Source organism: Balaenoptera borealis, assembly GCF_965194805.1.
Source record: "Balaenoptera borealis genome assembly, chromosome: 18".
Classification (NCBI taxonomy): domain Eukaryota; kingdom Metazoa; phylum Chordata; class Mammalia; order Artiodactyla; family Balaenopteridae; genus Balaenoptera; species Balaenoptera borealis.
The window spans coordinates 1,750,113-1,761,751 of record NC_138877.1 but is presented as its reverse complement, the minus strand read 5'-3'; the positions used below and the strand labels follow the sequence as shown (position 1 = coordinate 1,761,751).

Here is an 11,639-nt window from a genome sequence, read left to right as displayed (position 1 = left end):
TTTTTTTTTTCTTTTTTAATTAATTAATTTATTTATTTTGGCTGTGTTGGGTCTTCGTTTCTGTGCGAGGGCCTTCTCTAATTGTGGCAAGCGGGGGCCACTCTTCATCGCGGTGCACGGGCCTTTCATTGTCGCGGCCTCTCTTGTTGCGGGGCACAGGCTCCAGACGTGCGGGCTCAGTAATTGTGGCTCACGGGCCTAGTTGCTCCGTGGCATGTGGGATCTTCCCAGACCAGGGCTCGAACCCGTGTCCCCTGCATTGGCAGGCAGATTCTCAACCACTGTGCCACCAGGGAAGCCCCAAGCTGGCATCTTAATAATGTTAATTCTTCCTGTCCAAGAACACCATTGTGGGTTGAATGGGGTCCCCCAAAACGACATGTTGAAGCCTTAACCCCCAGTACCTGTGAATGTGACCTTATTTGAAAACAGAGTTTTGCAGATGTAATTAGTTAAGATGAGGCCACACTGGATTAGGACGGACTCTAAATCCAGTATGACTGATGGCCTTTTAAAGAGGAGAGGACAGTGATCTCAGAGACACGCAGGGAGGAAAACCATGTGACCACAGAGGCGGACACAGGAAGGAGGAGCTGGAAGCCTAGGAACGCCGCCACCGCCAGAGGCTGGAGAGAAGCAAGGGAGCATTCTCCCCTAGAGCTTTCAGAGGGATCAGAGCCTGGCCCAAAACTTAACTTTGCACTTCTAGACTCCAGAACTGTGAGAGAAAAAAGAAATTCTGTTGTTTTGTTCACTCAGTTTGTGATAATTGGTTGCAGCAGCACTAAAATAATTCAAACATGAAATATCTCTCTATTTATTTAGATCTGTTATTTCTTTCATCAGAGTTTTGTGGTTTTTCTCATATAGGTCTTGTACATATTTGCTAGACTTATACCTAAGTATTTAATTTTTTGGTGCTAATATAAGTAGTGTGGTGTTTTTAATTTCAAATTTCAGTTGTTCATTGCTGATATATAGGCAAGTAATTGACTTCTGCATATTTAATCTTGTGTCCTGTAATTTTTCTATAATTGCTTATTAGTTCCAGGAGAAATTTTCTTTTTTTTTGTCATGTATAAAATAAGACAGTTTTATTTCTCCCTTCGAAGTCTGTATGCCTTTTAATTTCCTTTTCTTGTGTTATTACATTAGATGGTACGTCCAGTAGGATGTTGATTGGAATGCAGGGCCTGATCTTAGGGGAAAGCATTGTTCCTGATCTTAGGGGAAAGCATGGAAACATTTAGAAACAAATAACAGAATAAAAAGCCAGCTGTGGGGCTGGTACAGATCACCCGAACAGAAGAGATGTTTTTTGCCCTGTGTTGAGGTGGTCCCTTTTTTGGACACTAGCAAATGCAACACATTCTCTGTGGCTGCTTTGGTTGCAAAGTTCTTTCCTCGGTGGTCCTGGAACAGCGGCCGCTGGTCCGGAGCATAACTGCTCAGGCGGTGTCGTGCGGAACCCGCCGCAGGAGTGGGAATGTGGGCAGTCCTGCCTCAAGAGCAAGAGCCATTTCCAGGCTCAGCTGCTGTGCCGGCGGGCTCCGCCAGTCAAGATGCAAACCCTCACGGAGCGGCATCTTCTGTGGGGTAAGGGCCCTGCCTGGTGCTGTGGGAATGAGAAAAAGTCTTAAACTGCTTATAATCCCCACAGAAGTTTACAATCTGCTTTAAAAAGTGAGTTATTTAGGGCCTTCCCTGGTGGCGCAGTGGTTAAGAATCCGCCTGCCAGTGCAGGGGACACGGGTTCGAGCCCTGGTCCGGGAAGATCCCACATGCCGTGGAGCAACTAAGCCCCTGCGCCGCAACTACTGAGCCTGAGCTCTAGAGCCCGCGAGCCACAACTACTGAGCTCGCGTGCCACAACTACTGAAGCCCACGTGCCCAGAGCTCGTGCTCCGCAATGAGAAGTCAGTGCACCACAACGAAGACCCATCACAGACAAAAACTAAATAAATTAATTAAATTTTTAAAAATTGAGTTATTTTACTATGCCAATGTTCGTGCCCTGCCTGGGGCGGCCTTGGGCATTCAGAGCCGACCTGTGGGAGGGGTCGCGGGCCAGGTCTTTGCCGGGAGCGCGGGGCTTGCTGAGGAAGGACCCCTTCGCTTCCCCGGATGAGGGGGCAAAGAGCGGAGGTGACTAATAAAATAACCCCTTTAACTCTAATAACGTGGTCATTAATGAATAAAGACCCACAGTCTCTGTGCCTCCAGGCTGCTCTCTGACAGGGCCTCGCACGGGCGCCTGGCGGGCTGTTAAGAGGGCGGCAGGGTCCAGAAAAGAGCAGGCTAAGTCCCGGGAAAAACGCAGCCTGCGCCGAGCACGGATCCCAACGGGTCCAGCCCATCGGAAGCCTGGCTGCGGGCCCACCCGGGCCCACTCGCCCAGGCCGGCTCCCGGGGGGCGCGGGCGCAGGCCCTGCTCCCGACCCCCCGGCGCTGCGGGGACACCTGGGCCGCCCCGCCGGGCCCGGACCGGGCTGGGCCAGGCCCCGCGCCCCGGAGGGAGGGCCCGCCGCGCACGCCCGTGCGCCCCGCAGCCCGCGCCCCCGGGGCGGGCGCGCTCCGATCACCGCGCGCTCGTCTCGCCTCCCGCCCGGGGAGCGTCAGGACAGAGGCGGGGTGGGGCGCGGTTAAAAGGCGCTGCAGGTGGGAGCCGGGCCATCCCGGAGCGGGCGGAGGGCAGCTGCAGACGTCGCACACCCGCCGAGCTCGCGGCGCCCCGCTCTTCCTGCCCGTCCGGCGGCCGCGCAGGCGCCGCCCCGCGCCCGGACCCCGCGCGCGGACCCCGCGCCCGGACGCATCCCCGCCGAGCCGGTGAGGGGGGCGCTACCTCTCGGCCCCTCGGGCGGAGGGCTTGACTCCGGAAGCCGGAGCAGGTAGGTCGGCGGCCCGTGGCCCCCTCGCCCTCATCCCCCGCGCCCGCCCCCGTCGGCGACCCGCTCCAGGGCCCGCGGGTGGGGGGCGGTCCGCGAAGCCGCCCGCGCCCCGCATCCTCCCGCGGCCCGGCGCGCTCGCAGGAACGAGGATGGACTGGTTTGACTTTTACCCCGGACGGTCCCCCCTGACTCGCACAACAGGTTTTAAAGATGCGTCACCGCGTGGGTACAGGTGCCCCTTTCCCCCACTTCCTCTGCTGCGTTTTGGGTTTTCTGGGCTTTCGTGGGGCCCTGACGAGGTCCGGCTCGCGTTTAGGGGCGCGGGACTAGCCGGTAAGCCCAGGGGGAGCCGGCCGGAGCGGCCGCTGGACGTGAGCCCGGGAGCCTGTGAGCCGCACGTGACAGTAGCACAGTCACTGGACAACAGTGACTGTCACCGGTGACACATCTCAGTAAAAGGTGGCGGCACCAGAAGGTACTTCCTGTCTTGTGGAGGAGACCGGCCCCAGGTGTCACCGGGCACGGGTGTGTGATTTTTACCAGCTTGGCCTCCCTTCCCGGAGAGCAGGACGGAGTCTGAGGTGAGTGCGGCCTAGATGCAGCTGTGGACGCCGGCAGGGGCTGGGGGCCTGCAGCCACGCAGGGACCCGGGCCAGCGACCCTGGCACCATGTCCCCCAGGTCGAATCTGGCTGTGGGTTTAGCGCATGGTTGAATTTAGCCATGCACCCTTGCTCTTTCCCTTGGGCGGACTTGATGCCACACAAGTCTTTTCTTGCCCCAGTTCTGGCAGAGTCTGGTCAGTATTCCAGAAGAAGACGTCCTGCCCCAGCCAGACTCCTTAGAATTGCAGGATGTGCTGTGTAGAGCTTTGTCTGCTGCTCCGAATCCCCGAGCCACTGGGGTGGTGTTGGAACCCTGCCAGGCAGGGGAGAAGGGGTTATGAAGAGAGAACGTCCCTAGAGAGAGCCTGTGATATAACTGGGGGAGGGGTGTTCCCGTTGCCATCACCGCGTTGACCCAACCCAGAAGACATCAGTCAGTTCAGCTGCTTCGCGGTGTCTTTATTTAAAATAAAATTCTGATGCAGGAAATGGGAACTGCATTCTCTTTTTCTTTACTTTTCTGAATTATAAGAGCTTTATGAAGGAAAAGAACTGCAGAGGTTCTGACTGAACAATCTCAACAGGGTGGGAGGAAAATTCTAACTTGCAGGTCCTCACCATGCACCCCTGGCTCAGTCTGAATGTTCTAGGAGCTGTGAGTGGTGTGTATATTTTAGTTTAAAATTTTAGGTAGAATGAAACTGTGGGAAAATAATTTCCGGCCCAAGCTTCTGGGTCCGTGAGGGCATAATCCTGCCAGTGGCTTCATTATCATGTTAAGATTTCTGTTTGACTCATTTGATCCTTGAGAATGGACCGGGGTCCCCAGAGGGCTTTTTCTGTTTTTATTCCCAGGATCATTTAACTCCAGCTGGACCTAAATGTTTGGAAAGGACACAGGTTTGCTTCAGGGAACAGAGAGTGCTAAATGGAAAAAAAAAATTTTAACTCTTTGAATTCTTAAATGGATTAAGAATTACATGTACAGTATTAAAATACTCCTTCCTGAAAAAATATTTTGTGGGTCTAGATTCTAAATAATTGTGGCAGTTACCTTTGGACTTTAACTGTATATATTAAATACATTTTTGAATATACATATATATTCAAATTAGAACATATTTTAATTTTAAATTTATCCTTTAATAAATATTGATTGTATTCTCCGAAGAATTTAATTCAGAAGATCCCCATTATGTAACACACCTCCCACGTATGGACATACGATTACATTGAATCTTGGTTTATAATAGCTCAGAACCATTAAAGTTTACTTTGGACAAAAAAAAAAAAAAAAAAAAAAGAAGTACATGTAATTCTATGAATTGTCCATTTTTATGTTTAGACTCCATAGACAGGATTTTTTTCATTTTTATTGAGTTAATTTTGAAGAAGTATATAAATCCTAAATCCATTTTATCACTGGTCATTACTTTGAAGGGACAGTTGATGGATTTTTGAGTCACTAAATTTAAAAATCAGCTATCAGTTTGTCCCTTGGATGACCTGAGATTTCCGGAGACAAAAGGAAAAGACTCTTCTTGATTACGGAGAGAGTTTAAGATTTTTGTTTTTAGGCTGCTGACTTGTGGGGTAAGGAGTATATCCAGTTCCTCAAACTCCATCTTCTTTTTTTTTTAATGCTCAGGGGCATGGGCTTGAGGTTTGGGATTGGGCATTATTATCATTATCATTATTGTTATTGTTATTGTTATTATTTTGAAAGGGAGAAGGATCCACACTAAAGATTTTATTTTGATGTTACTGTGTATTTGAAGTACAGGGCATCAGGAAACTGGCAGGGTCCAGACACCCTCCTTGACAGTTCTGGGGACGAAGAAAAACTACCACCGGGGTCGTGCAGTGGACCCCCGGGTTGGAGCTGAAGGGCTGTGGCCACAGCTACTAGTTTTCCCTTCACGGGTCACATCGTCACTGCCCTCCGGAAGCTGCGCCCGGGTTCCCGTTCCTGGCGGTGCTGAGCGCCACTGGCGGCCCGGTGGTCGGTGATCGATGGTGCGGGGGAGCCGGGTCCCAGAAGAGGGCACCTCACCCTGAGTCTCCTCTGGCCGCAGAGCTGCGAGTCCCTCAGGCGCTGCTTCTGCCTTGGCGTTATTGCGTCTCATCAGCACAGGCTTCTCCACTGTCCAGAGCCAATGTGGACATAGTGAGGGATGCTCGGTCCTCAGGTCCAACAGGGAGTCGGGGATGACTTTGGAGGGAGTGCAGGTGCTGAGGGGATGCTGGGGCTTTAGTTTCGGTCCTGTCGTCAGTGAAACGGACACGGCTTTGTTAAGCAAACTAGTTATGCTTAAATTCTTAAATAAGAATTTTTAAAACAAGAAATTATATTACTGAGGTAGAATGCTAATAGACTTAAACTATTTGAATTTAAGAGGGAAGCACCATCTCTCTTCCTAACACTGTGTGTCATCAGAAGTCAGGTCACTGATTTCCTATTTTCAGAGCTAAGGAATTAGACCGCAGCTGTGTGTCCGCAGTGACGAGAGACACTGCACAGCCCAGCGGCGTTTGCTTCTGTGAGCTTGATTGTCACCACCTTCCTACACAGGAGCCCAGCAAACGTATTCTTTCCCTAAAAGACAGCCAGGAAGGCGCCAGTTAAAGTAAACCTCTCTGGTTCACAAAGAAAGAGTTAATATTTTGTTTTTTATTGAACAAGCTTTTTATTATTAAAGCTTTGTTTAATACTAATTGTGAGGGGTACCGACGGAGGCAGTTACTTTGGAAAGTAATTTTCAAAGTGTCTTCACATCTTCTGCCGCCAAAATGTTTCTGGCAGGCTCTCCTGCAGTGCAAGAGTCCTGGGGGCAGTGGCTGCGGCCTCAGGGCAGGAAGCCTGGGAGGGTCCACACCCCCGGCCAGTCTTCTAGGAGGTGAGGTGAGCTCTGCTTCTGTTGGAAGCCTCGACAGTGACGTTCAGCCGGACAACAGGGCTTCTCCCTAAGAGCCTCGGAAGGATGCGAACAGACGCCGTAGGAAGCCATCTCATCCCTTTTTCTTCCTTTAAAGGCAAATTGCTGATTTTTAGTCAGAGTCAATAAGTATCGTAAAACAGATTATTTTCTGTTCAGCTTTGCTACTTTGATAGAGCGTGTAATTTGGGGACCCAGAAAAGTCAAAAGAAATAAAGATGCTGCCACAATAATTGCCCCTGTTGTTTGAGGAGATGCCCCAGGGGGCAGGAGTCAAGGATTCTGCTCTAGAAAGCGGGGGACCTCGTGGGGGGAGATTTGACCTCCGGACCTCTCCCATGACGTCAGCCTCTCTGAATTCCTTCAGGCCAGTGGCCTCTGGCCCCTGGGAGGGTGAGGGTGCTGCCTTACTCAGACAGCTGAAGATAGACAACTCAGAGAGGAAACAGCCTTCTTACTGGTGGGGGAGTTTAAACTCTCTGCACTTTGGAGGGTTGGAGAAAATGTGACCTTTATTTGAGAAATGAATTCCCCACACTTCAGTGGGAGATGTTTACTACTTAACTAGAGAACATCTCCAGCTTGTAAACAGACAGGATGGACCTCCCAGGTGAGGCGACACTGTAAAATATGTTCAAACCTCAAGATATTCGTGTGTCTTCCTTCCACTGGGTGCATCCCGGTGCTTCCAGGTAGGAGGGTGGCAGCTGGGAAGATTTATTCTAACACCTTTCACCAGGAGCTAAGAGTGAATTCTACCATTCACAGCTCTGCAGTGAGGTTTCTAAATCAAAGACTCATTACTGTGGACTTGGAAATCCTTTAGCTCACGGGGTCAGTGGTCTGAGGCGGGGGTTAGACGCAGATCCTGAGACCAGTCTTCCTGACCGAGGCCCCCGTGTCCCCCCAGACCCGCATCGGAGGCCCACACAGCCTCCGATCAGAGGCGTTAAGGACGGGGAACCACAGCTTTAAGGAGTGTGTGTTTAAAGAACTGTGCTTTTTTCTCAGCTCTTGTTTCCAAAAAGCAAAAACCTGGCTGTCTGTACCCTCTGCCTTCGAGCCCCGTTTAGTCCTGGATCCACACAGGAATCAAGCCCCCGACCCCTCAGCCACTCTCGGGGCTCCTTCCAGGCCCTGCCTCCCGTTCCCGGCCAGGTGGACACCCACCCGCGTGCGGGTCGTTCTGGAAATGCGCGTGAAGAGCTGCCCAGGGGGCCCGGGCTCCACTCTCCTCACCAGCCTGACCCCACGTTCAAGGGCACGAAAGTCTCCCCCAGGGGGGTTGACGAAAGGCCTTTGGGGCCCCTCCCCCTAAAGGGCTATGAGAACTTGGGCGTGTTTTTCTGAGGAGACGGTCTTTCACTTTCAGAAGATTCTCAAAGGGTCCATTATTCTTTTTTTTTCTGAGCAGAATACTGACCAACTCTTCGGTCTGCCGTGGCAACGCAGAAGGGGTCCGTTTGATTCGTGCAGAGTTTCTGTAGAAGTCAAGGCCCCTTCCCCTCAGGACGTTGGATCAGAGCCTTCACAGGGGACCCTGCACCTGCGGCTCTTGGTGTGAACCTGGTACCTGTCCGGCGGGGGAGCGGCGCTGCCCGTTACAGGGGAGAAAAGTGAGCGCTTTTTGTAAAAGCCTGTGGTTCTGTTTTGGAAGAGGCCCTTCGAGTAGTTTATGGCATTAGGTTTCCTAAGAACACACGATTATGGCAGCTGATGCCGTTCTAGCTAGAAGTAAATATAAGCATATTGTACGAAGTGAACTAATAAGTGTTTGGTTTCTTTTTTTCCCCTTCTTAGTCCGCTGGGTAAAACAGATTGTGTCATTCCAGTGAATGATTTTTTTTTCTTGGATAAGCCCTTTAACGAATAAAATCTACTGAGGAACCTCTGTGATCCCTTGGGCAAAGCGAAACAGGGATTAAAAGGGAGCTTGGAAACGAATGTGTTTGCCTGAGGTCCTGGGTTAGTGTCAGGCAGCAGCCTAACGTATAATCCGAGTTCAGCTGAATCCAGATGATCGTAAACCCACACCAGAACGCGAGGGTGTTTTCAGGGTGGGTGTTGTTCCCTCCCAGAAAACCACCTCCTAGCGGTTCAGAGGGTGACCTCAAGAGAAACACGCTCCTGTCTGTAACATTACAGCAGTTGTGCAAATTGAAGGAAGACTCCACTAACTGCCCTGTGCTAATTGTCGCCCGTCCAGGGGTAAAGCGGCAGGATGGACTGGGGCACCCTGCACACGTTCATCGGGGGCGTGAACAAGCACTCCACCAGCATCGGGAAGGTGTGGCTCACCGTCATCTTCATCTTCCGCGTCATGATCCTCGTGGTGGCCGCCCAGGAGGTGTGGGGGGATGAGCAGGACGACTTCGTGTGCAACACCCTGCAGCCCGGGTGCAAGAACGTGTGCTACGACCACTTCTTCCCCGTGTCCCACATCAGGCTCTGGGCGCTGCAGCTCATCTTCGTGTCCACGCCGGCCCTGCTGGTGGCCATGCACGTGGCCTACTACAGACACGAGGCCGCGCGCCAGTTCAGGCGCGGGGAGAAGAGGGGCGAGTTCAAGGACTTGGAAGACATCAAACGGCAGAAGATCCGGATCGAGGGCTCCCTGTGGTGGACCTACACCTGCAGCATCTTCTTCCGAATCATCTTTGAGGCCACCTTCATGTACGTGTTCTACTTCTTGTACAACGGGTACCACCTGCCCTGGGTGCTGAAGTGTGGCATTGACCCCTGCCCCAACCTCGTGGACTGCTTCATCTCCAGGCCCACGGAGAAGACCGTGTTCACCATCTTCATGATCTCCGCATCCGTGATCTGCATGCTGCTCAACGTGGCCGAGTTGTGCTACCTGCTGCTGAAAGTGTGTTTCAGGAGGGCCAAGCGAGCAAAGACGCAAAGAAACCCCCCCAACCATGCCCTCAAAGAGAGTAAACAGAACGAAATGAATGAGCTGATTTCCGAGAGCGGGCACAACGCCGTCACGGGGTTTCCCAGTTAGACGTGCCAGGCACCGCGTAGCTGAGGTAGCACCCCAGAACCGGGGCCTTCCCCAGAAGGCAGTGCCGCCCGGCCATCCTGGCTCTCGGCTGAGACTCTGTCCTTACAAACGGCTCTCACCATTCATAGATACCTGGGTTAGCTTTCTGTAGAATAATTGGGCCATGAATGTGCCACGTAATCAAATGTGTGGTCCGGCTCTACAGCCGGGCCTTGGTGTGGCTTTTACATGTGGGTTTAAGTGGACCGTCTGACATGGGCGTATTTCCTGAAAATTTAAGGACGTAACTGTTGTCGACAAAGAACATTTATCTAGAAATTGATACTTTTATTAGGGAGAGATATTTTTATAGGATTGAATGTTTTAGTTCTGATTTTGAATTTATGTAAAGTATTTTTATAATGAGGGGTCTTCCTTACCTGGAAAAACAGACAATGTTAATTTTAGAATCATGCCTTAAGTGTCTAATATTTAAGCTTACTCTGTCTTGTTGTAGGTATTGTTTTTCGTTGTCTGTTGACAAATGTGTGAACTGTCATGGCTCTTAGGGTGGAAAGGGTTCACTGTACAATGTATTTTCACTGCTGTCCGGGCATGGCCGGAGCTGTATGGAAGCGGGAAGCTTTTCAAAGGGGCTGATTTGCAATCCTCGTGAACAGCTGATGCAGGAATGCGCCCCCTCAATAAAGATGAGCCCTTTGCTGAAGGCTTCTGTTCCTTCGGGGTCACTGCGTCCCTGGCGGCCTGATGAGCAGCTCGAGGCAGGCTGCTGGAGAGGCCGCGTGGCTGGAGTGGCGGAGTCCGCGCACGCCTGCACCCCCCCCTCACATCCCTCGAGCAGGGGCGCTCTAGCAGCCCCCCCAGGCCTCAGCTTGGAGAGGGGTCGGCTGCTCCAGGACATGGAAGGTGTCCCCTGGGTCAGCTTCCAGCCCCTCGGACAAGGGGAGAGGGCCCTTCAGTCCACAGCTCTGCACCCACAGGTGGTAAAGGGGAGGCCTTCCTCCCGGGCTTTCCAGGTGGGACACAGATGCCTTTAGTGGGGGTGTTGGTGCACCAGCCGAGGACCAATCACCCTGGAGATGTCACACCCCAGGGCCACCCCTGTGAAGGGTGCAGTCAGCACACGTGCTACGCATAGGGACACCTGGTGAACCGCGAATACTCCCCCAGGGCTGGACTTGCATGCCAGGATTCCAGACCCTCTCCCCAGAAAAGCAAAACAGGAAGTCTCATTTTCTTCAGAGTCCGAAGCAAATTCCAGACATATCCTTTCATCCATAAGTATTTTAGTAGCGATCCGTGAAAACCAAGATCTAACCTTTAAGAACAAAACCACGATTTTTTCACGCGGAAAATCCAGTCCGCCTCCGTAATTGCTGATGGTCCTGTGACAGCCTTTCCTGATAAACGGCTGTTTGAATGGATCTCAAGCAAAGCCCATAAACAGGATGGGGGGGACATGGGGGGGATGAAAAGGCTTTGGTGGCAGCCCCACCGCCTGGGAGAGGCTCTTCCCGCCCGCCATGCTCCCAGCCGCCCCCTTCCTCCATTTTCCCTCTCTCCTCTGCTCCTTCACTGCCCTCAACGCTCCTGCCCCTGGAGCTGTGTCTCGGCCGCCCCTCCAGGTCTGAGGTGGTGGCCACACTGCCAGCCTCGCCCACCCGTCACCTCCCAGCACCTTAATCTGGGCCCAGCCCCACTACCAGCCCAGGCCGCCATCAGCACCAGTGACGTTCTGACACCAGTGTAATGGCCTCTTCTCAGCGTCATCCTCGTAAAGCTCTCCTTGAGGCCTTGTTCTGTCTGGATTCCGAGACACTGTCCCCTACCCTTGGGTCTCCTGCTCTGGCTTCTCTCCCTTGCCCCCTCCCTCGGGTGGAGACCTTTCCTTTCCTCTCCCTGCACTCTTCCTTATGAGATATTATCCCCATTTTACAGATGAGGCCACTGAGGCTCAGAGAGGTTGAATAACTTGCCCAAGGTTACCCAGCTAATAAGCAGCAGAGCCAAGATTCAAAGCAAGATTCAAAGCAAAGTCTCCAGGATCGGTGGCTTCACTGCCGCTCCCGCAGCTCGGTGCCCAGGGACCACAGTGCCAAGATGCCCATCACCCCTCATCCAGCTCCAACAACCATCTAGCCGTGCCCGTTCACAATCGGGGGGTCTCGCCCGATTATCCCCCAGCCTGGATGAATGTAAAGCAA

The 11,639-nt window shown here is 52.4% G+C and overlaps 1 protein-coding gene across 4 annotated transcripts; it reads left to right on the top strand.

Moving 5' to 3' along the window:
• The first annotated feature begins 2,690 nt into the window (after positions 1–2,690).
• On the top strand, positions 2,691–10,141 carry GJB6 (gap junction protein beta 6). Of its 4 annotated transcripts, XM_082364980.1 has the most exons (4): positions 2,691–2,888; positions 7,843–8,044; positions 8,229–8,485; positions 8,635–10,141. In XM_082364980.1, the coding sequence occupies exon 4, from the start codon at positions 8,650–8,652 to the stop codon at positions 9,433–9,435; it is 786 nt and encodes a 261-aa protein (XP_082221106.1). In that variant the 5' UTR covers positions 2,691–2,888; positions 7,843–8,044; positions 8,229–8,485; positions 8,635–8,649; the 3' UTR covers positions 9,436–10,141. The 4 variants fall into 4 exon arrangements, with proteins under 4 accessions (XP_082221106.1, XP_082221105.1, XP_082221103.1 ...); XM_082364979.1 differs by lacking the exon at positions 8,229–8,485 and having other exon boundaries at positions 2,691–2,826; XM_082364977.1 differs by lacking the exon at positions 8,229–8,485.
• The last annotated feature ends 1,498 nt before the right edge of the window (positions 10,142–11,639 follow it).

Coding starts and splice junctions, on each gene's coding strand:
- GJB6 (XM_082364979.1), top strand. CDS start 8,650: ATGGACTGGGGCACCCTGCACACGTTCATCGGGGGCGTGAACAAGCAC.